At 44.2% G+C, this 24,353-nt stretch overlaps 6 protein-coding genes and 1 long non-coding RNA gene across 9 annotated transcripts in view, besides 1 other annotated feature; 1 reads left to right on the top strand and 6 right to left on the bottom strand.

Moving 5' to 3' along the window:
* Positions 1–231, bottom strand: lncRNA:CR45747 (long non-coding RNA:CR45747). The gene has a single exon (NR_124751.1). It is a non-coding gene; the product is annotated as a long non-coding RNA:CR45747 (long non-coding RNA).
* A 51-nt stretch (positions 232–282) lies between these two features.
* CG33966 (uncharacterized protein) lies at positions 283–1,573 on the bottom strand. Its single transcript, NM_001038895.3, has 3 exons — positions 1,229–1,573; positions 791–1,163; positions 283–727 (listed from the first exon to the last, which is right to left on the bottom strand). The coding sequence occupies exons 1-3, from the start codon at positions 1,528–1,530 to the stop codon at positions 470–472; spliced, it is 933 nt and encodes a 310-aa protein (NP_001033984.1). The 5' UTR covers positions 1,531–1,573; the 3' UTR covers positions 283–469.
* Positions 1,574–1,687: 114 nt separating this feature from the next.
* Positions 1,688–2,821, bottom strand: CG33965 (uncharacterized protein). The gene is made up of 3 exons (NM_001038894.2): positions 2,480–2,821; positions 2,054–2,426; positions 1,688–1,998 (listed from the first exon to the last, which is right to left on the bottom strand). The coding sequence occupies exons 1-3, from the start codon at positions 2,797–2,799 to the stop codon at positions 1,738–1,740; spliced, it is 954 nt and encodes a 317-aa protein (NP_001033983.1). The 5' UTR covers positions 2,800–2,821; the 3' UTR covers positions 1,688–1,737.
* A 181-nt stretch (positions 2,822–3,002) lies between these two features.
* mwh (multiple wing hairs) overlaps positions 3,003–24,353 on the bottom strand; it is a 31,915-nt gene continuing 10,564 nt past the window's right edge. For all 3 annotated transcript variants that reach the window (NM_001274315.1, NM_001274314.1, NM_138238.3), the window contains 6 exons: positions 5,912–6,173; positions 5,668–5,843; positions 5,497–5,610; positions 5,255–5,443; positions 4,862–5,194; positions 3,003–4,801 (listed from right to left, as the gene is read on the bottom strand). In NM_001274315.1, the coding sequence (NP_001261244.1) occupies positions 3,292–4,801; positions 4,862–5,194; positions 5,255–5,443; positions 5,497–5,610; positions 5,668–5,843; positions 5,912–6,173 (2,584 nt within the window). In that variant the 3' untranslated portion in view covers positions 3,003–3,291. The remainder of the gene's footprint in view (positions 4,802–4,861; positions 5,195–5,254; positions 5,444–5,496; positions 5,611–5,667; positions 5,844–5,911; positions 6,174–24,353) is intronic.
* On the bottom strand, positions 7,465–7,956 carry LysS (Lysozyme S). The gene has a single exon (NM_057481.4). The coding sequence runs from the start codon at positions 7,929–7,931 to the stop codon at positions 7,509–7,511; it is 423 nt and encodes a 140-aa protein (NP_476829.1). The 5' UTR covers positions 7,932–7,956; the 3' UTR covers positions 7,465–7,508.
* Positions 8,466–16,056: a mobile genetic element.
* On the top strand, positions 17,007–17,621 carry LysP (Lysozyme P). The gene has a single exon (NM_057480.5). It carries the CDS (start codon positions 17,021–17,023, stop codon positions 17,444–17,446), a length of 426 nt encoding a protein of 141 aa, NP_476828.1. The 5' UTR covers positions 17,007–17,020; the 3' UTR covers positions 17,447–17,621.
* Positions 22,297–22,876, bottom strand: LysE (Lysozyme E). The gene has a single exon (NM_057479.3). It carries the CDS (start codon positions 22,749–22,751, stop codon positions 22,329–22,331), a length of 423 nt encoding a protein of 140 aa, NP_476827.2. The 5' UTR covers positions 22,752–22,876; the 3' UTR covers positions 22,297–22,328.

Raw genomic sequence — 24,353 nt, 5'->3', positions numbered from 1 at the left:
CCACGGATCGCTCGGGAAATTGGGTTTATTTTTGGTCTAACGCGAAGTTCTCTTGTCTTCCGTAGATATATAGTTTTGGAAAAACTTTTATTTTCGGCTTTTCTCTGGTCGTCGTTTGTTTTGTATTGTTTGGCTCTCTCAGTCGTCGCACTTTGTGTTTTGATTATGGTGTCTATCTGATTGAAGGAATCAATTAATCTGCTGCTACAGGTGGTCTAACTGATAAGCAATGCATGGACTTAATCTACAATTTTTAAATGAAAATCATAAACTCGTTAACGTGTAATTGAATATAAAATTAACTATCTTTATTACATGCTGTGCTAAGTTTTCGGCTTGTTTTTTATGCTCTTAGCGCTATGCTTATCACAAATCGACTGGTGTACAACCATTACCTTTGTTACCTTAGATAAGAGCTGCAGCTAAGACTATTTTAAGCAATTTAGCAGGGTTAGGAGGGCTTGACACTTCAGTCCACATTCAATTGCCGGAAGGAGCCCTGCAGACCAAAAAGACTCTCGAAGTCAACAGGCTGACCCACTCGGAGGCTTTCATCGGTTCCGTAGTTCTTCTCCTCCTCCCAGTAATTCCGGTAGGCTAGAATACGCTGCTCCCACTGCTGCAGCAGCTCCGGAATCGATCCGTTCTCCCCTCCGTATTCCACTGGCAAATACTGTTTGGGAATCTGATTGTAGAGTGCCTCCCATTTGCTTCCATGAACGTAGAGCTGGCGGTGTAAGAGAACTTCAATTACCTTCCAACTTTGCTTGGTGCAGTTGGGGTTACTTACGCGTCCTTGCTGCTTCTTAGACATCATGGGCTTGATCATATTGAAGATGGTGTCAAATCCGTTGGGCGTATTAATGAAATGGATTCCCTGCGGTCGCAGGGGCAGGGCCTCCTCCTGAAAAACGGTCATCTTCTTGGCGAAGGACGGTGACATCTGCAGGAAGTGCCCGGTGGTGACATTGGACAGATCCAGAATGGATATTAAACCATTCACAATGGCCACATCGTCCTCGTCGAGCATAATCTGCTGCATGAGACCAGCAGCTCGATTCACCTCCTGGAGGGTGTATTTGCTGGGATCATAGCAGGCCATGCGCAGCAGAGCCAATCGCGGGCCATTATCGTTTAGAGGACGTGGCAGAATAACTATGGTGCTGGAGAAAGATTAATGAAGTGGGTTAGACAAAACATTTCTGGGATTTGCATCTCTCCAGCTCACCCCAATCGGAATATCTCCAGTGCTTTGTCCACATCGACATTATGACCCAAATAAAACTCTGGGTACTTGGTGCGTAGTGTGTAGAACCTGTCGATCTTCGACTTGGTCCTTTCCAAACTGAACTTGCAGCCGCGCAGGAAGTTCACCAAGAACTGGTCATCTGTGCGGGCTTTCAAATGGGGTTGCTGCTTAATCCAATCCCTCAGGGCGGCGATGTCGTCATCCAACTTATTAGGCACCTCATTCAGGTTCTCAATCGCAGTCTTTTGGAGCTCGGGACTCAGTGGTCGGATGGCCGGCATCTTGTTCCTCTCTTCTTGGCGGTCGATGAACGAGTGTTGATTTTTCACCCAGTTAGTTTTGCGATTCGACCCGAAATCGATAAGGCTGAATCGACTGAGAGCTGATAGCCACACATTGAAGTAGTCGCCAAGAAGAGTGAGCTTATCGAAAACATTTATTTTAGGTTTATGGCCCAGGTAAGTAAGTATACAGGTATTTTAGCCGATTCAGTCGATGACCAACTGGCGAAAAGAGCCATCCACGCCAAAGTGACTCTCGTCTGGGTTCAGCACTGAGGCTTCCTCGCGCAACTTGTCATGGGCTCCGAAATGCTGACAGTCCTCAAAGTAGCTGCGATAGCTACAGAGCTTTGCCTCCATCTGGTCGGTGATATCCTTCATGGTGCCCTTTGAGCCACCGTACTCCTCAGGAAGATAGTGCTTAGGAACTCGCTCGAAAATAGCTTCCGGATCGGAGCTAACGGAAACCTAAAAGAAAGGGAGTTGTAAAGATATTCATATTCCTAGAACTGCACTGTCCTACCCTCTCCTTGATTTTTCCCGGAAACCATCCAAGCAGTGATTTAAAACCCGTCTCGAATGCCTTGGGCACATTGATGAAATGGATTCCCTTCTGACGCGTTGGCATAGCCTCGTCCGCATAGGCCGAGAATTTGCTGAGAAGTTGGGGTTGGAGGGCAAACAGATTTGCACCCGTCACTCCACTCATGTCCATGATCTCCAGGTAGCCACTGACGGAGGCATTGTCATCCTCCAGCATCATGATCTCACCGAACATGGAGCCCACACGTATGATGTCCTGGAACTTGAATTTATTGATGTCGTAGGAGCCAGCTCGAATAATAGTCACGGCTGGTCCAGTATCCTCCTCATCGAGGGGAATGCGCAAGATCACTCTGCAGGGATAGAAATATTTGGAGTTTAGAGAACGCAAAGTGGATTTACATACCCCAGTCGAATAATTTCCAACACCTGGGCATTGTCAACCAATCGCTGATCGTTGAAAACCTCCGGAATGACCGCTTGCAGGCTATAGAATCGATCAATCTTCTGCTTGGCCTTCTCCAGACTAAACTTCGATCCCCTAAGAAAACTAAGCAGGAACTGATCCTCGAGACAGGCGCAGAGATGGGGCTGCTTCTGTAGCCATTCTTTCAGAGCAGCAATGTCCGATTCCACACGACTTGGCACTTCGTTCAGCTCTTCGATGGCCACTTTTTGCAGACCCGGCGGCAGAGGCCTTATGGAATTGGGAGAACTTCCACTCATTTTGGCAGCGCTATCAGTTGCAGACTAACCAAATGCACTTCCAACTGGTCAACACTTTAAATACTTAAAGCGTAAAGCGATAAGATCCGACTAATCTCATAAGTGATTAGCAGGCAAGAAAACGTATTACCTTGACTATTAAGTATTTGATTTGCCGATTTATGTACTCGGCTGCCATTAGCCAAAAGAAGGGTTTGATTTTAGTTTAAGAACTTTATTCAATGGAAAATAATCAATTAGGCTAGACATGAACTACGATACTAAATCTTACTGGCTAGATACCCGGTTGAAGCTGCCACCGTAACTAACCTAGTCTGGGCTGCAGTTATCTCGAGATGTTGCATAAGAAACGTGTTTATAATGCATGGAAATACCATTAAGTGTTCTATAAATACGGTGATCTGATGGGCTGTTGTAACCTAGGAGTGGGTTGCTATTGCACAGGAGCTGGAGAGTCTCTGGAATCTCTAAGAGTATCTTGTGGAGTATCGCTTAGTAGAGGCCGGATGGCAGATCCGTGACCTTTGACATGGACCCCTGGGTGTGGGATCGAGTGCGGAGGGTTGGACCCTGAATCTGCCCACCGCTGGAATTGGCGAAGCCAGAGTGATCGTGCATCCTCATCGCCAGGTTACTGGTGAAGTATATCTGCTGATTGCTGCGTGACTTCTCCCTTCCGATGGCTGCTTCGTTGAGGGCTTCCGGATGCGCTGAGGCGAAGGCCGCCTCCAGGCGCTCCACGTTCTTGGTGACTCTCCTGGCCTGCAGGGCAGCCGAGATGTCTGGCTTGGGATACTTCTGAGGTGTGTTCATGCCGGTCATGAAGAAGACCCCGTTAAACTGCTGGGCTGGCGGAGTCGGAGGCGGTGGTGCCGGTGCTTTGACCTTCACCGGGTGATGGGGAATTGTCACGGGCGCCGCATCCTGGACACTTTTCCGCAGGGCCTGCATTGTGGGATCGTGATCGTCATGCCGCGCATTCATAATCACGTCCAGCAACTCTCGATTTGTGCTCGCATTGTACGCCGTGGCCGTGGCATTCGCCTCTGGCATGTCCGGCGTTGGTGATTCCATTTGGTAGGCAGCAGGCTGATCTGTCTCTGGAGCATCGTAGTCCACTTCGTCGAAGAAGCTTTGCATGGCCGCTAGTCGCTCAGCGGCGTCGGGATCTGCTGGTTGGTGTAGAACCATTCCATAGTCCGATCCCTCCTGATCGGAGCAATCGGTGCGGGGCACCAGATGTGCCAAGGACCGAGATTTTCTGGGAGGCTGTGGTACGATGTTAACCGGCACAATTTCCTTCTCGACCGGACGATGGTGGCGCATCTTTGGCCGTGTTACACTGCTCGTCTGGCTGCTGATCTGCTTTTCGGCCTCACTTACAATGTTGTCCAGCTCCTCGATGACATCCTCAATGGTAGCGGCATCGTCCTCATCCTCCTCGACAACCTTTCGCGATGGCTTCGCCTTGGAGGGAAGTATCAGAATGGGCACTGGACTCAGGGATGCACCCGTCTCCGAACTGCTGATGCCCTCGTCCTCGTGCTCCGAACTGTTCTGCTTGTTTTTCTTGGGTGGTGGTACCTGACGAGGAAGGGCCACTGGCTGATGGGAGGACTCAACGGGCTTGAACTTAGACTGCTGCTGCGTGCCCTGCAGCCGGAAGATCTCACGTTGCAATTCGGCACATCGCTCTTGGAGTCGCCGCTCCATGGACGTCAGCACGGCCTTCTCCTCGTGCAGAATCTGAACCCTTCGCTCGAGAATCACCATTTGGCTGCGCACCCGCTCCGCATCCCTTGCCCGGGTTATCATCTGGTCCACGTCAATATGGAGTTCGTTGAAGCGCTTCACCTCGATCTTCAGAGCATCCAACCAGGGCGAAGAGGAGGAGATGGTACGAGCCAAGGTGCTGGCATCTAATCCCGCCTGGAAGAGCTCAGCCTGGATGTACAGACGCTGCTGAATGCTTACGGCGCTCTCAATGAACGTGTTGAGAAATCTAGGGAAGATTAAGAAAGTTCAGTAAGTTCCTAAACTGATATCAAAATGATTCCCTTACTTAACACCCGCGCACTGCAGTTCGCCCGAACCACCGCCGCTGTTCAGGATGCCAACCAGCAAACGGAAGCGAACTGGCTCACTGCATCTTAATCGCAAAGTGGACATGGCATCCGATACGGCTGTGTGTCCTGCCGAGGCTATCTTCTGACCACCACTGCCGCTTCCGAAGGGCTGGCGATCGCAGGCGGAGGCAAGTAACTGGAGCGCCAGGATTCGAGCTCGGATGCCCTGACCCGTGGCCGAGGAAGCCAGTGGCATGAGACCCACGGGTGTGTTTCCCAAACGGGCTATGGCATCCAGAGATCGCGAACAACAGATGCTCAGACATTGCCTGGATGGGATTAAAGGATGAGGTACTTTCGCAAGAGCACTTTGAGAATTGAAAACTCACAGGCAAGACAGTTCGTCCAGCAAAGCACGGCGCTGATAGCTTTGGGGATTCCTGTTCATGGCCAAGGAACTGGAGGCTCCTGGCATTGGAGCAGGCGCATTGCTGGCCTGAGCCATTTGAATGGCGCGCAGGACTTCCAGCAGGTGGCTTATTCCATCCGCAGGAGTGCCCACAAACTCCTGAACGAAGCTGAAAGGAAAATCGTAAGCAAGAGATCGCTGAAAGGGTGAAATTGATCTTACCTGGGAAAGGACACCCGCAGATCAGCTCGCAACTTGGTCAACAAATCCGTAATGGAGCCAAACTGACGCAGGGACATCTCTCTATCGTTCTCTGGTGGAGCAGGAATGGGAGATCTGTTGGAGGGAACAAAATGAATGAAATATATCAGGAACATACGCTCCAATCCTTACTTGTACTCCGAGTGCTTGGCTGGCAAAGTGGCCGATCTGGAGGCCTCTTCTTTTGGACTCGGACCCGTGAACACATCATATATGGATAGCTTTTTGGCCGATCCACTGGCCTTGATGAACTTCCTCAGCGAGTGAACGTAGTCCTCGGGATTGTAGACAGGCGGACGCTGGTTTTCCTGTGTGTAGAGAATATGTGTGGTGACAAATTGGATATGCTGTGGGTAGGTAAGCTACCCCCACTCACCTTGCTGTAAACTGGGGCCTGAGGCCAACTCTGTTCGGAGCCGCCGATCTTGTAGGAGGCCAGGGATCCATTCAGGCTGCTGGCTCCGCACTTGTTTGTGCCTTTTGAGCTGTTGGATCCGCTTGCTTTCTGCGGGGGCACCGGACCACTTTGACCCTGGCCGGCCATCTCGCACACACTGGGAGCCATCTCGAGGTGGAGCTGTCCCAGCTGTCCCGGGTGACGGGGTTGCGGATGGTGTCGCTGCAGTGTCGAGCTGTCGCTGCGTTAATTGGAAGGGGAAAACCAATCGGGTGGAGTCAATTAATGTACGTGCTTGACATGGGAGAACTTGAATTTGCATATTTAAAAAGTGGTTGTGAGGTTGGGAGTTGGGAGTTGGTAGCCGCAGACGCAGTTGGAGTCGGCAATGGAGCTTGGGTCGCCACCACGTAACGCACCGGAAAAACAAGCCGTTAAGTTTATTGAACATTTTGAGCCGTGGCTTATCTGCATGCAGTTGGACTTGGGGCTGAGGTGGTACTGTGGTTTCGTGCTGTCTGGACAGGTGCCTTTGCAGATATCCGCTGTCAACGACACCCAGATCGACACCCAGTCTCGCAAGTGGGCTGCAGGCCTGTTTCCTAGCCACTAAGCGATCCGATCGACTCGAATTTTGATCTGTGACAATCGCTGATTTGTTTTCGATTTCTGCCTTCGATGCGTGGACAAAATAAAATGAAAATTAGCATTTTAATATGCTAGAAATAAAGACACTTTCACTAGCCAGCTAAAACAGATGCGACCATCTTGGCTTGCAGTTCCCTCTCTCGAGGCATGGGTACCGTTAAACCACAATAAGGGGTTAACGGTTCACATGTGGCTATGCAAATCGCATATGCCATTGTGTTCGGGTGGTTATAACGTGCCACTCAGGTGGGTTACCTCAGCCGGTATCAATCAGCCCATCAGTCACGTACCTCCGATGCCCAGTTATGCCGGGGAGTGGGTCCAATATGATTCTTTCGTCAGGTACGCATGTGCCCCTCACGCAGCCCCTCAATGCAGCTCCCAATCGGAGGCTACAGAAACGACTGATTGACTGGGGGATCTAGCCATGTGGATGAGGTTCCCACAGCAGCTCAGACAAAAACACTTCGATCAATGTCAGCAGCCATTGGCCGCAGACAGGAGAAACTCAAAACTGAACGGCAGCTGCGAACCGTGTTGAAAGATCACTCAAAACAGAAACCAGGAGGCGGGGTTCGAGCTCTGAAATCTGCATAAATCAATTTGTGAGACAGAAATTGAAAACTGCTCCACAAAACTGGAATTGATAAGCCGTGAAATGGCGGCCCGGGCTAATGGCTTCGGAGAGTGCTCTCCATTAGCGGCAATAGATGTCCAACCGATTGTGTTTGGTCCCGCGATTGTACCGAGTAACCTTGTTTAAAGAACTCGGACAGGGTCATGGATTGAAAGGATCTCATGCCATTAGACTCTAAATATATGATAGCTTTGCTTTGCGAATGCATCATCAGATTGTTTAAAAACAGTTTAGACGACTTGAAAGTGGGTTTCCGTACTCTTTGTGATTTTATTTGTGGTCGAAGTCAGTTTAGAAGCACTCATCGATGGACGGCAACCATCCGCTGCAGTAATGCCAGACGGCCCAGGCGGACCATCCCTGCTGGCTGAGGACCTTCTGGGCGCAACGGACAGAGTTGGTGATGTCGTCGGTCAAGAGGGCATTGCAGCTCAAGCCGCACTCGTTGTAGGAGAAGCGTCCGTCGGCCTGGCACCAGTACAGATCGTTGATCTGGAAGATTCCGTAGTCGTTGGAGCCATCGGAGTTGGCAGGTCCCACCACCCAGGTGCGGTAGTCACTCTCGTGCTGGGCAATGCAGGTCCACTTGTCCAGCTGGTCGCGGGGAACTCCCAAGTCGGCCATCTCGCGGGCCAGCGAGCAGCGGTCGAGGGTGCGACCTGCCAGGGCAGGAGCGGCAATGGCCAGGAGCACCAGAGCAAAGAAAGCCTTCATGTTGATTTGTTTAAACAAAACTGTTTGGCTTGCTAGGCCCTCTGACTTGGCTATTTATGGAAAGCCGAACACCCACTTTTTGCCTGCTTATCAGCCGTTTAGCTTGAAACACTTAAAGATAGCAATATAATTAAGGTAGGCTGATTTAAATATTTCATAGAGGAGCAAAACAACTTTATCAGCAGAACGGGCACATCGTTGGGCTCCATCTCAAAGAATAAAAAAGAACCCTGCTGCTGGCAGGTGCTGCTGTTGCATAGTTTTAGGCTCCCAAAGCCAAATGGGGTTCACAAAGCTTTGGACTGATTAGGCACTATCAAGTGCAGACTGAATGCCAGGTGCTCACCTCGTTTCGTCATCGTTTGGATTGTGTCTGAAGTTCATTGAATGCAGGAGAAAGGTAGAGGCCTCGACGCGCCTTCAAACTGATTAGCATAATTGCTGTTGTAATGATGAACTGCTTGTCACGATAACTAGTCGTCATAGTTTATGCTAAGCTATGCTATGCTCTCGATTCGTTAACATTTACACTTGTGTAATGATGAACTCCAATTAAGAACACAAGTCCGTTTTAAGTTTAAGGCAGCCGTCGGGCTGACATATATTTATTCAATTTCTTCTTTTGATTTTAGAGTAGGCAGAAATGGTTCTGTCAGCTCAACGTCTACAGAGTCTCTCCGATTTTACAGTTTTTTATATATTTGGACTTAGGCTAATCCGCGTAGCTGCGCTGCCGGGTACGCCAGCAGCGGAGCGGCGTTCTTATGTATATCTTATATATCTAGGCTTATCGGGAGAGCGAGATATGTATGTACGTATGTAATATGTATTTGGTCGGCGTGTGAATGCTGACCATGCACTTATACTTTGTGGCCTTCGAGTGGGTGATCATGTTACATCCGCCCTGGCCTAACTGCGTGCATAAACATAAACATAAACATAGCAACAAAGTGCTGCCATAAGTTAATATGCTATTTTATTTAATTGTTCTTAATATTGCATAGGCACATACTACATCTCCCTCCTTTTGAAAAATAACGTAACCTAGTGAAGTTATTTTGATTATTAAATGCAAATTATTTTATTTTTATTTTTATTTTGTTTGTGTTTTTGTTTGAACAACAATAGTTGATTTTATAATGCAAAGATAAAAATATACGTAGTGTATGGAAAATTTGTATAAATGATTAAGGAAAATATAAGTTTAAATTCAATCATGAATGAAATTTCTTTAATCTATCTTTATGAACTATTTGTTTTTTGTTTTTATTAGTAAGTAGCGTAATATTGTTATTATCTCCTATGCTTTCTATCTTATAGGGCCCCGTATATTTAAAGTCTAATTTATGACCTACCTCATTTCTTAGTAAAACTTTATCTCCTACTTCTAATTCTATGTCTTTTACTTTTAAGTCATAATTTTCTTTATTTTTTTCTTTGTGTGCTTCAAGAAGTTTTCTTGCTCGAGCATATGCTACCTCTAACCTATATTTACTCTCCTTAGCGTAATCATCTATGTTATATATTGGTTCTATGCTATGTAGTTTATTAAAATGTTTTGGTAAATTACTTGTTCTACCGAAAACTAATTCATATGGACAATAATTATGTACCATAGATTGGGTCGTGTTGAAGCAGTATACGAAATATTGAAGCCATACGTCCCAATCGGTTTTGTCCGTCGATATGTAGGATCGTATATACTCGTTTAAAGTTCTATGACTTCTTTCTACTACTCCAACTGTCTGGTGGTGATGAGCTGTTGATGTTATATTTTTTATTTTCAAATATTTACACAGGTCAGTAATTATTGAATTCTTATACTCTGTTCCCATGTCCGTTATGAACGTCTTCATTGGACCGTACTTTAGAATAAAAGATTCAAATATAGCTTTTGCGACTGTTTTTGCGCTTTTATTTGCTATTGGTATGGCAACTAAGTACTTGGTTAAATCACATATGAGAGTGACTGCGTACTCGTTACCATTTTCTGACTTGGGTAGTGGACCAATTGTGTCCACAACAACTCTATCGAAAGCATGTTCTGGTGTTTCAGTTATCGTCATTGGAGTCTTTGTGTGCTTTGTTGTTTTTGCTTTTTGGCATTTTTGACATTTTCTTACGTACTCTTTTATGTATTTACTCATATTTTTCCAGTAATAATGTCTTTTGACCTTGGCCAAGGTTTTTGTAATGCCTGTATGCCCTCCTTGTATTGGATCATCATGTAATGTAGACAATATAGCTTCTTTTTCTTTTTCATTATTTATTTGGGTCACCGGGTTAAGTAGCGCTACTTTTAAATTCTTTAATATTTTATTGCCCATATTTTTAAATTTATCTATTGAAACGTGTTCAAAGATTTTTTTCCACGGTGCCATTTTGATTTGGCTGATATCATATATACCGGCCTGCAATTCAAGCCTTTGGAGAAATTGATCTAAATCAAGAATTCCATTAGTATAAAGATCACCAACATCATATCTTGCAATAATTTTCTTTCCATGTTTAAATAAACATATCGAGTCATTCAATTGCAATGTCACTACTTTTCGTACCTCGTCATTTGTTATGACTTCGTATACGTTGGGCTCTGAAGCTATTTCTTTGGTTTGCTTTTGCAAATCCAATTGTTCTTTTCCTGCGCAGGATTTTTGTCTACTTTGAAATCTTGTAGTGACTTTTAATATATTTCCAGTTATATCTTTTAGCTCTTTGATGGTTATTCTTGATAACGCATCTGCTACATGATTGTCCTTGCCCTTTAGATACTCTACTGTAAAATTATATTCCTCTAGTTCAAGCCTTATTCTAGTTAATTTAGAGCTGGGGTTCACCATCGAGAATAAATATGTCAATGGTCTATGGTCTGTTTTCACAGTGAAATGTTTTCCGTAAATGTATGGTCTGAAATGTATTATTGCCCAATGAATTGCTGCTAACTCTTGTTCTGTTGTACTCTTATTGCTTTCACCTTTCGTAAAAGCTCTGGATGCATAAGCAACTGGGAGTTGGTGGCCATTATGGTTTTGAGTTAAAACTGCGCCACACGCTTGCTTGCTTGCATCTGTTGTTATGCAAAATTCTTTGCTGAAGTCTGGGTACTGCAAGAGTGTTGGGTTAATTAGCTGAGATTTTAAATGTATGAATGCTTTTTGACATTCATCTGTCCACTCGAATGGAACATTCTTTTTACATAATCTTGTTATGTGCCGCGAATAGTCGGCGAAATTTTTGATAAAACGTCTGTAGTAATTGCAAAATGCTACAAAACGTCTAGCGCTGTCCGCATCATGTGGAACTGGGTAGTTCTGAATGACATCATATTTTTTGTCATCCGGCAAAATTCCTTTGTCTGTGCATTTGTGTCCCAAAAATGTGACTTCATGCATGAAAAATGAACATTTTTCAGGATGTAACTTTAGGTTGTATTCCCTGCATTTACCAAAAACTTCAGTGAGGTTTTTAAGCATATGTTTTTCGGAACAACCTATGACTATTAAGTCATCCATATAAAGGAATGCTTGAGACGGTTCTATTCCGGAGAATGCTATAGTCATCATTCTTTGGAATGAATTAGGCGCTATTTTTAAGCCAAATGGCAATCGCGTGAAACGATATGAGCCATTGCTGGTTGAGAAAGATGTTATATCTCTCGAGCCTTCATCCAGTTCGATTTGATGAAAACCTGACATTAAATCAAGGCAGGAGAAATATTTTGCTCGACCAAGTTGGTCCAAAATATCATCTATTCTCGGTAGTGGAAATTTGTCAGCTAAAAGTTTCTTATTAATTTGGCGATAGTCTATTACTAATCTCCATTTCTTTTTATCAGAATTCGGGCTTGACTTTTTGGGTACTAATAGCAAAGGGCTATTGTACTGTGAAACTGATGGTTCAACTATTTTATCTTTTATTAATTTCTGAACTTGGGCTTGTATTTCTTCCACTTGACTATGAGGACTTCTATAATTTTTCGTGTATACTGGCTCATCATCTTTTAATCTCAACTGTTGTTTATAAAAATTATTAACTGTTATAGGTTCTGATTCTAATGCAAATATATCTATATATTCGCTGCATATATTTTCTAATTGTGATTTAAACAATTCGGGGAAATTTTTCTTTAATTGAGATAAGACAGTTTTATTTCTGTGTTCACTATTTGCCTGAACTACATTGTAGTTCGAAAGTGGCTCATATTTTAGAGTGTCCATATTGACTAATTGGTCGGAATCGGTTGTATTTAAAATTCGGACAAATGTATTACTTGATGTTGCGATTGTATTTGCAACATAAATACCAGTTTGAATTTCCTGGTTTGGAATTAAAATGTTATCATCTTTTGATGATACTATTAATCTTCGGACAACTTGGGATCTTGCTGGTAATAACGTTGTGTTAATACCAGAGCTGTATGCTATGGGAATATATATTGGAAATTTCAAATTGTTTGGTCTAATTATAAACCAATCTTCTTCTTGGTTTAAATCGATTTGGCAATTATATTTTTTTATGAAATCTATTCCGATTATTCCATCACACGGTATTGGAAAGTTTTTATCTACTAAATGAAAATCGTGTGGGATAACGTATTTACCTGTCTGTATCTCAATAAAAGTCTGTCCTCGAGACTGAATTTTCTGTTGGCCTATGCCTTGAATGTTTATTTTATTGGTTATTTGAATATTAGAAAATTTGTCAGAGTTCTCTTTGAGAATAGAGATATCTGCACCTGTATCAAGTAGAAAAACTAGTTTTACGCCTGTTTTGGCATGAATGAATGTAGAAAATATGTTGAGATTATAATTGATGGTGTATACTCTACGATCTTCTTCTACTGAGTACCTAAAGGCTGTTGCGAGTTTCCCTGTTCTTGGATTACTCGTACATTGGCATTGTTTCTGTTGTAGTTGTTCTGACTGTTGTTACGGCCTCTGTTTCCATTATAACGGCCTCTGTTATAGCCATTATAACGGTTATTATTTCCATTATAGCGGTTTTGATAACCGTTATTCTGGTAACCGTTATTTTGGTAACCGTTATTTTGGTAACCGTTATGGTAGTTGCCTCTAATACTATTGTTATTAAAGCCTCTACCGCGGTTACTACCTCTATTGGCATTTCCGTATCCTCTATTGGGTCTGTTACCTCTAAAGTACATCACTTTATTGATGTCACCGGTAACTCTTGTACTCGTTCTTATGTATGCGCTTATCGCTGCATCCATAGTGGTGCAAGTCCCTGCTTCCAGTACTGTTTTGATACTTTCGTGCTCAGCACGATGTATCATGGTTTCAATTGCCTCTTTGGTGCTTAGACCAGTGGCATGTTCTAGAGGTATACCCTCATCGATATAGGAAGCTTCTAAAAGTTTTCTCAGGCTATCAACTTCAGCGGTAAATTGCGTTGCAGTTTTACCTCTCTGCTGAACTGTTGCTAGCTTTGCTTTGACATTACTGGATGTCTCACCGACAACTACTTTCTGCAATTTGTTTATAATTGCTGGAATTGTCGTTTCATTGTCAACTGAGTTCAAAATTGTGCCAACTATTTTTGACTTAATGACCTCAACTGCAATGTCTTCAAATGGTCCCTTAGCTAGGTCTACCAATTTGATTGCCTTAATGAATCTTTGTAAATGGATCTTTTGCCCATCAAATTCTGGCACTGTGCAGGCGACTTCCCTAATGTAAGACCTAATGGCAGCTGCTTCTTCTGCCATGGTTAAGTTATTTTCGGAGTCGGCTGCGTTATTTGTTTTATCGTCGTTCTTCAGCATTAATTTTGCTGGTATAGTTAGATCGTGAAGATCTTCCTCTTTAATGTCTTCCTTGACTATAGTCCTATCTTCCTCGTCAGAGTTAGTGCTGTCTTCATCCAAATTTATTCTTAGTGGGGTGTTTACTATGGTTGGAATTTCTATCTGGAGACTGAATTTATTTTTTATAAATATTAATTTTTCTCTTAATGTCACCAGTAGGTTCAAAGCCTTAGCACACTGTTTGCGTTCCAAATTCTTTCTATTTTGTTGGATCAACTCTCTGATTTCATTATAACTATTTACCAAGACTTGGGCATTCCTATTGATTGTTACAGCTTGTGTTGATCTGTTTTGCGTTAAGCACTTATAGGATTTTCTGAAATTTTCATTTTGATCTTTTATCTGATCAACAAGCTTTTCCCAGTCCATGCTGTGGTATACTCATAACTTCAAATTTATTCATTTGTATATATTTTTTTTTTTAATGTAGATAAATTCAATATTACGTTTTATATTTTTTTTTTATTTATTATTTTTTTTTCATATAATTTTTCTCATATTTTCATTCATAATTGACTTTATTAAAGATCTTCCTTAAATATTATCTATACCGTTAGCAGTGCTACGGTATCGTTTCTTAAGACACTTGTTATGCAGTTTGTATATTTTTATTAATGCATTGGATACCATAATTAATGCAATTACAATTAGTATTATGGTTATCCAGAACAAGTCTGCATTTTGGACTTCTACTTTATTTATTACATTGGCTGTAGAGTCCACAGTTTTAGTGTCTATTAGACCCATTTTGGGTATACTAATTTTATATTTTGGAGAATAGAATAGAAAATTTCCTTTGTATATACTTTTATTTTCAGTTTTACTTATTTCATTTGTCTCTATAGACATTTATGTTTGGAATTATCTATTTATAAAATCTTTCAATGTTCGCAAGAGTAAAAAAAAATTGTATTTTACATTGTTGCCTGCCTGATTCTAGCTATGGCTTCACGGGCCATATTGGGTTAACAGGGCATAATAGTATATGCTCCGTTTTACAATATTTCTTACAATTTTTCTTATCTATATATATTTTATATTTACTTTATATTTATATATATTTATTATTATATTCTGCTGTTGATGATGCTCATCAGGTGTCAGCTGGGCGTCGCCGGGGGTGGCACGCTGACACTCCCTCGCTGCTGTCTATTTGTTGGGTGTCAGCTGGGCGTCGCCGGGGGTGGCACGCTGACACTCCCTCGCTGCTGTCTATTTCTTCGCCGCTGAAGACGTCGATGGTCGCTCACAAGTCCCCAGGCAGTGGGGACTCCAGATTCCTTCGCAGCCAGGGGGGCAGGACTTCTTTGGTTTTGTTAATGCTGGTGCTGGTGCTGGACATGCCTGGTATTTTGGAACTTCATTAATTGTGGGTATATTTTTAATATTATCTGAGTGAGTTTTCTCGAGCTTATGGGTCTTTAATTCTTGCTGATATTGCAACAAGTGGTCTAGCTCTGCATGTAGCTTTAGAGCTTTCGACCAAACCGGTGGCGTTTGCTGACCGTATATTAGCCACCTTACGTGGGCTATACGTTTATTCAGCTTAGTTTTCAAACCGCCACGGTGTTTGCCCATACTCAATAGAACTCTACTCACTCAGATTTTTCCTTGGTTTTTGCAGTTCCATTTAATTAGTCCAGTCTTCTTCCAGTCCAGTGTTCCTTTGTTCCTTTGTTTTCACCAGCTTTGGTCAATTCGTCCAGCGTTGGACGACTGTCACGGTCGCCATGTAATGATGAACTGCTTGTCACGATAACTAGTCGTCATAGTTTATGCTAAGCTATGCTATGCTCTCGATTCGTTAACATTTACACTTGTGTAATGATGAACTCCAATTAAGAACACAAGTCCGTTTTAAGTTTAAGGCAGCCGTCGGGCTGACATATATTTATTCAATTTCTTCTTTTGATTTTAGAGTAGGCAGAAATGGTTCTGTCAGCTCAACGTCTACAGAGTCTCTCCGATTTTACAGTTTTTTATATATTTGGACTTAGGCTAATCCGCGTAGCTGCGCTGCCGGGTACGCCAGCAGCGGAGCGGCGTTCTTATGTATATCTTATATATCTAGGCTTATCGGGAGAGCGAGATATGTATGTACGTATGTAATATGTATTTGGTCGGCGTGTGAATGCTGACCATGCACTTATACTTTGTGGCCTTCGAGTGGGTGATCATGTTACATCCGCCCTGGCCTAACTGCGTGCATAAACATAAACATAAACATAGCAACAAAGTGCTGCCATAAGTTAATATGCTATTTTATTTAATTGTTCTTAATATTGCATAGGCACATACTACTATATCAACAATGACGGTGAATTGGCTGACTGAATTGGCTTAGAAGGGGCTGGCCCATTGAGCTGCCAAGAGCCCATCGAGTTCGAGTAGCCGAAAAAGATAGAGCTCCGGGGCCGCCCAAGTGGTAATCCAGATGATTAATCACACTTTCGGCCGGCCATAAAACCAGAGCACGACCGGGGGCTAATAGCTGCAGTCAAGTGGAGCTGTTTCGCCATGAAACCACTGCGAAGTCGGACATTAAACTTGGGCCGTGCAACAGACGGGATGGGAATTCGTCTGGGCCAGAGAAAGAGCTACTGCCACAGCCACAACCGTAGTCATGCAGTGCAGTTTGCACTGTTCGAATAGCTCGAATGCCGCACAATGAATAACGTTGAATAATTAGCCCCCACATGCAACCCCACCCGAGTTGCGTGAGCAGGGACCCACCGCGGAATGGCCAAGACAATGCAATGCCTACTTTATTAGAGATAAATATTCCGAATAGTTGATGGAAGACAGACTTCAGCCGACTTCAACCGAATGGATCTCTTACGCACAAAGCTGAGATACGCTTCACTTCGACGTATTTAATGCGTAGATCGTCCGCTCGAGAGTGAAGGAACCACCACCATATCTGGTGGCTAAAGACTTCCGTATTTTTGGAGGTACTCGAAGTGACGTGCCTGTTTTGAAGCATAGTAGGAGTGATTTTCTAGCGGCTAAGATGGTAAACAAATGATAGGCTAACAACAAACATAACCTACAGATAAGAACTTAACTTGGTGGAACATTTAATTCAACGAAGGAGTGAATTGAACTACCTACATTGTATGGGAAAGCCACCTTGTTTGCACCCTAATGATGGGTAAACAGTACTGATTGCTGATTCTACCATGTTGACTCAACTGCGACCACTTGCATGCTCTTCGGCTATAAATATTTCGCGACCGCTCATCGAATTATAAATGAATTCAGTAAGATGAAAGCTTTTCTTGTGATTTGTGCTCTGACTCTCACAGCAGTCGCTACCCAGGCCCGAACGATGGATAGGTGTTCCCTAGCCAGGGAGATGTCCAAACTGGGCGTTCCCCGGGACCAGCTGGCCAAGTGGACCTGCATCGCCCAGCACGAGAGTTCCTTCCGCACCGGCGTCGTTGGACCGGCCAACTCCAACGGATCCAATGACTACGGCATCTTTCAGATCAACAACAAGTACTGGTGCAAGCCGGCCGACGGACGCTTCTCCTACAACGAGTGCGGCTTGAGCTGCAATGCCCTCCTAACCGACGACATCACCAATTCCGTGAAGTGCGCCCGGAAGATCCAGCGCCAGCAGGGATGGACTGCTTGGTCCACATGGAAGTACTGCAGCGGATCCCTGCCCTCGATCAACAGTTGCTTCTAGTCTCGCCCCCTCCCCCCCCTTCACACACTCATACTAAATGAAAGTTGTTGCCAAAGGAAGATGAGAAGAAGAGTTGTTTGAAGTACAAAAATGTATCTTCGAGATAAGTATCTGTGAGCTGAAGACATCTTAATCGGATAAAGTCGAACAATAGCCAGTTAGTGTTATAAATCATATAACTCCTCGTTGACTTTTTCGATATTCATGCACTTTAAGACTCATATTTCTCGAGTGTAATTGGTTCGTGATCTTTCAGCAATTGCAAAACTGTCTCCGATGGAAATGGAAATAGGAGAGCCTTTTTGGCTCAACAAGCGGCGAAAAGTGAAATTTTATATAATGGCCCACACATAACAGAGTCATTATGACAGTTGGCCTGGCCAAAGCGACTGAGATCTATTAGACATTACGGCCGCAAAGCGGAGCGTCAGTCTTGGCCAGTTGATGGCAAATGGCTGGCTGGTAAACAAGTTAATTTAATTTCCAGGCATAAAACAAATTACGTATGAAAAGTCGCCGTTATCGCGGCGTTTATTTATCATGCCCGTTGCGATGAAAACGCATAGTGTCTCTGGTGGCGAGTGCCAACGGACTTTGGCTCGGATCGAAACAATTTCGATTCAATTGCATCTATGGCAGAGCGGGGACGTGGACACGATGTAGGTCTATGGGATTGCCATTTGCGTCTAATCGCCGGAGATCAACTTTGCCATTTGGGGCTCGTTTAGGCCTGGCCAGATGGCAAAAAAAAATGGCAAAAGATGGCAAAAGGCAATGACAAGTTGGAGCCAGAGCCCAGAGCCTAATGTATTAATTTGTAGCGCTATTCTCAAGGGTGTCGGTTGAACGACATTCCTCGGATTGGACACAACACATTGGATACCCAGCTTTCGGCCGTTCGGCCTTCTCCGCCACTCAGCCTCAGCCTCAGCCTCGGACTTTCCCAATCAAGGCGGGTTCTCTGCCAAACACCATTTCGGACAGCTCATGAGGCTAAGAAGATTCCGTGGAAATGGGAAAGTTTCTCTTCTCGCGCTGAGCCGACACCTCGCCAAATTGTTACACAAGCCTTGGCAAAATACACGGCAGACATACTATGTATATGGCCAAGATCTGGAACCCAGTCTTTGGGATCGGATGTGGGCTTTTGCGTTGTCTTGTTGTGTGGCACTCGGTCGCTGACGATGATGCCAGAGATTAAGTCACCGCTGACAGCTCGAGAAGCGAAGTTCTCATGGCAGTTCCATTTCTTCTCGCCATTTGCATTTCGGTGGCTGTGCCATTTGGCGCTGGCTGAAATTTACCCACACTCACCGAGAGATAAAACCATTAGGAGAATTTAGCAACCGACAGATAGTCCCGAGAGAAATGTGGCCACTTTTCAGCTGTCAGAGATCTCTCCATGGAGATTCCTACCAGATTTCCCAGACCCGTCAGCCCGCTGAGCTACGATTCGAGATCCCATCGCCCATCGCCAACTTTTGTCATCTTTTTGATGGTACACTCCGAGAAAAAAATTGAAGAATATTGGAATAATTGAAATTGCTTTCTGATAAACTTACATTATATCCTGACTGAGCTAAAGTTCTAGTGTTCCATCTTCGCTGTAGCTTTCAGTTGAAGCTACTCAACTCTACTCTTAGCTTCAATTTCATCCTAGTCCGATTTTGTTTCAAGTGTACTGAGGACTGTCACGCCTGACGGCTTCGCGCTTGACTCTAAATTAAAATGGTTTTCTTCGGTGGGTTTGTTTTTGGGAAAAGATTTTCCGACGCTCATTACAGTTTTCACTGCGATTCGTTGGCCGCCCGGGGTTATGTATCAGCAGGCCCCAGCTGTCAAATAATATAATTAGGGTTTATGTTTCGTTGAAACTATATCGCAGTTCGTCGAGCTCGCCTTTTGACACAGTTGCGTTTTGGGGCTTTTGGGGGGAAATGTTTATAATTTGTGAGCCGAGCTTGTGGCTGGTAATTGATGCCGAAAGTGGCTCAAACCTGGTACCGGGCCAGATAGTGTCACTAGCGTCTAGCGTCGCAGTTGGCCTGCCATTGACAATGGAGCCCGAAGATCATGTTAACTTAACCGGGCGGAAAACCGTAATTTGATCATTCCGGGATTGAGCAAGTTCAGCCAGGGCCTGCGCATCTGCAGCAGGCTCACCTCGTCCACGACGATCTTTCTCGTCACATGCCTGGTAATCAGATCCCGGCTTTCTCGATACTCAGAACCAAGATACTAAGATCACTCAAGCGATCTCCGGCAGTCCCGTCCACACACTGTTGACTCCGCCAAGTGGAAAATTCAACTGCGACTACGTCGATGGGACTTTGACTTCAGCGTTTCAGGCTTTTGGCCATATTCGATTCAGAGGAATCGAGGAACTCGTGCGCTGATAAAGGTGAACCCCCGACGGTTTTCAGAGATATCCGCTATCGGACCACGCGATTTGCACCATTTGTGGCATCGGTTCCATGACCATATGCCAAGTGGAATTGTTTGGAGATATGTCGGCTGGAGGGGCAGCATTGATAATTTAATTACGCTCACCTTATCGGAATGAAAATCACATGAATTGGTAAATTCGACTGGCTTTCGAGAGTCTATTTCAAGATTTTGGCTCTTTACTATCGTTGAATACATCTCAGATATGTAAGGGGATTTTTACGATCCTTTGTTATATAGATGTTTGTAATCGCATTCGGTAGGTCCTGTATCTCGAATGCATACTAATTACGTCCCACAACAGCAACTCACACTACCTTAAGATATTCGTTAAATTCTGACAGCTTTAGTTCTCCAGTAACCCGTTTCCCAAGCAGCCCTCCTCCAGATTCCTTCTGTCTGTCATCTACGCTCCCCAGACCAATTAGATGGGCCACAAACCAAGTGTAAACCCCATCCTCCTGCCATTGCGGTGAGTCGTTTCCAACGTCGTGTGGTTATCTGTGGACCATCATAACTTAACGCTAGAGTGACTTTCAGCAATTGTTTTAGCCTGACCCACGCAATGTCGCTCCAGAGGGCGGCGAACCTCAACCTCGGGGCAATTACCTATTACTTATGCACTTCCAGGCCGACTTGTGCTAATGTGCTTAGATTATAGGAAACACTCTTTACCAGGTGCCTTCTGGTGGGTACTGCTCCCCTTCCCCTTATCCATTCCCATTCCCATTCCTTTACTATCCACCAGAGGAAACTAGGAATGGCATGAGTATAATTTTCCGGTCTTTGGTTTCCTGCTTTGTTTCAGCCTGTTCCCCAGGTGATCAATCCCACAACCCCGCCCGCCAGAGGGTCTTTGTCAGTGCGTTTCCACTCTACCACTTCCTTTGGCCAATCTCTGGGTGCCCGTTCCCGTTCCCGTTCTAAGAAGCTGGGATGTGGTGCCCAGCTGAAGTACGTTTATCACCAGAGTGAGAGACATGGCTACTTGTATAATTTATTGCCCACTGTGCTGGGCAACATTAAGAATTCATTGACCGGTTCAACCCAAAGTCATCGGCCTGTGGAAAGGCGAATGGAAGCGAAGGGAAGCTGCTGCTCTTTCTTCGATTTTCTCTCATTTAGAAAGCGTGTGGAGAAAGACAACAGCAGGAAAAGTTTAGAACTGTTAGCTTATAAAGACGAAGAAATATCTGAACACATTGAGTGAAATGTAATGATCAGCACCCAGAGAGTAATGTCTGTGGTAATCTTAAGGAACATGTCGAGTCTCCAGATTAGATCGATGTTAGGAGAAACCAAATTCCCATGTCTTAATATATCATTGTCTTTGGGAATGGAGATTCAACAAATCTAGAGAGCCAGAAAAAATCTAAAATCAGTTTGCACAACGCGATATATCTTTTAATATATACCATATTCAAACTTCTAAACAATTGGCATCCACTTCATAATTTGATAAGATGTTCGGGTATTTTTTTACAGATCTTTTTCTTTGATATATTTAATGGTTATAATTGGTGTGCTATCGAAGGTTTAAAAAGGTTCTTCTTGTAACGAGAGACTTTAAGTTTTGAGTTGGACATTCGTTTTTAATGCTATTTCAATCCAAAGGTCTCAGTTTCTGTTTGGTTGTATCTGATTTGAAATGAAGATGAATTAAGGATGAATGAATCTTACTCTTTTCACTTTCTCTCAGCTGAAAATCCGAATTACACCCCAAGGCAGTGAGATTCCAATCGATAAATAATTGCAAAACGTGTCCACAATGTTTGTTCCATGGACACCTCGGGCTATTAGTAATTTGTATAAGCGATACAACATTATTGGTTTTGAAGCTTTTTAGTTGACTTTTGAAGTACACAAGACGGAAGTTTGGCTTTGGGACTCCTTACATTTAAATTTCAAAGTGTCATAGCCGCGTTCTGCACTCAAGAAACACCAGTTTTACTGGTTTTGGACGTACATAGTTGAGAAGACAAGTCCAAGCTCAATGGAATTATAATGAATATGCTTAGGTGAGGTTATTTTTGACTTTGACCCGCTGACAGTCGGCGCTTCGAGTTTACTTTCTTTTGGGAAAGAGTTGCGAACAGCAACTAGCTAATTTTATGGACAACCGATGCTTTTATCTTTGTTTGTTTTAAAAATGTTTATTTTTGTCGCATATATTAATGACTTTTTTTTGCCGAAGAGACGCTTTCAAGTTGATTAGCGAATTCCAATAAAATTCTATTCACAAACTTAGAAAGTGATCGGCTCATGCAAAATATGTCACACATTCATCAATAGTTAAGTTCATTTCTGTGTATCTTTTGATGTAAAGGAACACACGGTGAAATTGAAATAATTTTTGAATTTTGAAAAAGCAAAGATATAGAAAGTCTAAGGATGAATATTTTTTTGAGCTAAATTTTTATTCAGGGTCGAAATCGGTTTAGAAGCAGCCATCGATGGACGGCAACCATCCGCTGCAGTAGTGCCAGGTGGACCAGGCGGACCATCCCTGCTGGCTAAGGACCTTCTGGGCGCAACGAACGGAGTGGGTGATGTCGTCGGTCAAGAGGGCGTTGCAGCTCAATCCGCACTCGTTGTAGGAGAAGCGACCGCTGGGAGGAGCGCACCAGTAGTAGTTGTTGATCTGGAAGATTCCGTAGTCGTTGGAGCCGTTGTAGTTCTCAGGACCCACCACTCCGGTGCGGTAGGAGGACTCGTGCTCGGCAATACAGGCCCAACGAGCCAATTGGTCACGAGGAACGCCCAGGTTGGACATCTCGCGGGCCAGGGAGCAACGGTCCAAGGTGCGACCAAGAGCAGGAGCGGCCATAGCCAGGGCAACCAGAACGATGAAGGCCTTCATTTTGATTTGAATACCACAGTAAACTGATGGAGAGGTCCTCGCAATGGGCCCTTATATACCCTGAACCATCACCTTATTAAGAAGAACGTATAAGTACTCAACCGTGATAAGGTGATCACCATATTGCGGCTGTCAATCGCCCCTTCATTAGCCATGAAAATTCAGCGATAAGGACTTAGGTGTAGCGAATGGTTCCAAATCAGATACGTTACGCGACCTTATCAGCGAAGTTTGTTTACAGATTTCTTTAACGTTGGCCATTTTTAGTTCGACTGACTGTGATTACTTACTAAATGGGATGGAAAGCCGTTTTAAGAGGGCAAGAACAGCTATGGCGGCTTCTTGTACCATCTTTAAAGATTCGTGGCCATTATCCTAACAGTTCCCAAAAGTTCTCAAAGTTCGGCTGACAATTAGCGACAAAATTTATGGAAATGAGATTTAATTGGCCTGGGTCGATTGTCAGTTCCACAGGCACAAAGTTCCAAAGAGAACTCATGCATATGCAATGAGGTCTGGTCTGGTCGTCAGAAAATTCTTCTTGGTCAGAACTGTTAGCTGACACACTTCGGGGATAGAAAAGCTATTAGTTATACAGCGGCGATTCAATAAATCAGCAAAAAGTAAAAGTGATAAGCAGCATTCTCCGCCGACAAAAGAATCTACAACTCATCTCGCCGATGAGCGCCCCACTCGCTCACCAACCAGCATTCATTTATGAATTCATCTATAATTCATGGGACTCTAAGAAGGTCACGCTGGCAAGCTGGAGAGCTCCAACCACCTGAAACGACTTTGTCTTGGGGCCTCCCTTTCCTCCACAAAAATCTCGCAACTGGCGTCTTTCGAATGCCTCCACAGAAGCCTTTTGTCATTTGTCTTTGCTGTTAGCCACACGCGAAAGGTTAACAACTTTCTTGGCATTGCACAAATCAGTGGAAATCTGGGCTCCCAACCTGCCCCCACCAGACGCGCCTGGTTTTAGGCCCACTGGTAACCCCCAGGAGTACCGCTAAGAGCCCCTCCCCGCGGAGACGAATGGGGTTAATGTAACAGCCCGCAGTTTGCATACTTGTGGTCGGGTCGTTAGTCAGAGTCGGTACTTGAGTCTCAACTCCAACTCCATCCACTCCATCCGCTTCATCCACCGAGAAAGCAATGTGCAGCCAGGTTGTTGTGACTGTTGATGATGTGTGGTAGCCTTGGGGTCTTTGAAGAGCCAGTGGCTTGGCGATTGAACGCACGCCCGTTACAAGAGATGAACCAGCCCGCACCAAATAGAGTTCTTTTTAGCTCGCACTCTCTGTCCAGTTACAGCTCACTCAGGTGCACCAAAGTGGAGCTTCTGCCCACCAACGACTCGTAATTGCCCACTCCAAAAGCTAGCGGAGATGCTAACAAGGTTAATGGCTCGGATAGCCAACGTTTAAGTCAGAAAATTAATACCACTTGCTCTAAAAACCCAAGGGTCTTGCTGGCTGGGATGGGGCTAATCTACTTTTTACCTACGTCTATGCTTGCGAATCTTCAGGGAGCGGCTTGAGACCATTTGCTAGGTGCTGATAAGCGATGTAGATTGATGAGCTTGCGTCTGGCCATTTG

Source organism: Drosophila melanogaster, chromosome 3L (assembly GCF_000001215.4).
Source record: "Drosophila melanogaster chromosome 3L".
NCBI classification, from domain to species: Eukaryota; Metazoa; Arthropoda; class Insecta; order Diptera; family Drosophilidae; genus Drosophila; species Drosophila melanogaster.
The sequence above is the reverse complement of the archived record's forward strand: the minus strand, read 5'-3'. Positions and strand labels throughout refer to the sequence as shown.

Excerpts from the sequence above, each read along its gene's own strand:
- CG33966 (NM_001038895.3), bottom strand. The coding sequence starts at position 1,530 with ATGCCGGCCATCCGACCACTGAGTCCCGAGCTCCAAAAGACTGCGATT. Across the intron at positions 1,164-1,228 it reads CTGGAGATATTCCGATTGGG|CACCATAGTTATTCTGCCAC; the intron begins GTGAGCTGGAGA and ends ATCTTTCTCCAG. Across the intron at positions 728-790 it reads CTAAGAAGCAGCAAGGACGC|CTCTACGTTCATGGAAGCAA; the intron begins GTAAGTAACCCC and ends TTACACCGCCAG.
- CG33965 (NM_001038894.2), bottom strand. The coding sequence starts at position 2,799 with ATGAGTGGAAGTTCTCCCAATTCCATAAGGCCTCTGCCGCCGGGTCTG. Across the intron at positions 2,427-2,479 it reads TTGGAAATTATTCGACTGGG|AGTGATCTTGCGCATTCCCC; the intron begins GTATGTAAATCC and ends CTATCCCTGCAG. Across the intron at positions 1,999-2,053 it reads CGGGAAAAATCAAGGAGAGG|GTTTCCGTTAGCTCCGATCC; the intron begins GTAGGACAGTGC and ends CCTTTCTTTTAG.
- LysS (NM_057481.4), bottom strand. The coding sequence starts at position 7,931 with ATGAAGGCTTTCTTTGCTCTGGTGCTCCTGGCCATTGCCGCTCCTGCC.
- LysP (NM_057480.5), top strand. The coding sequence starts at position 17,021 with ATGAAAGCTTTTCTTGTGATTTGTGCTCTGACTCTCACAGCAGTCGCT.
- LysE (NM_057479.3), bottom strand. The coding sequence starts at position 22,751 with ATGAAGGCCTTCATCGTTCTGGTTGCCCTGGCTATGGCCGCTCCTGCT.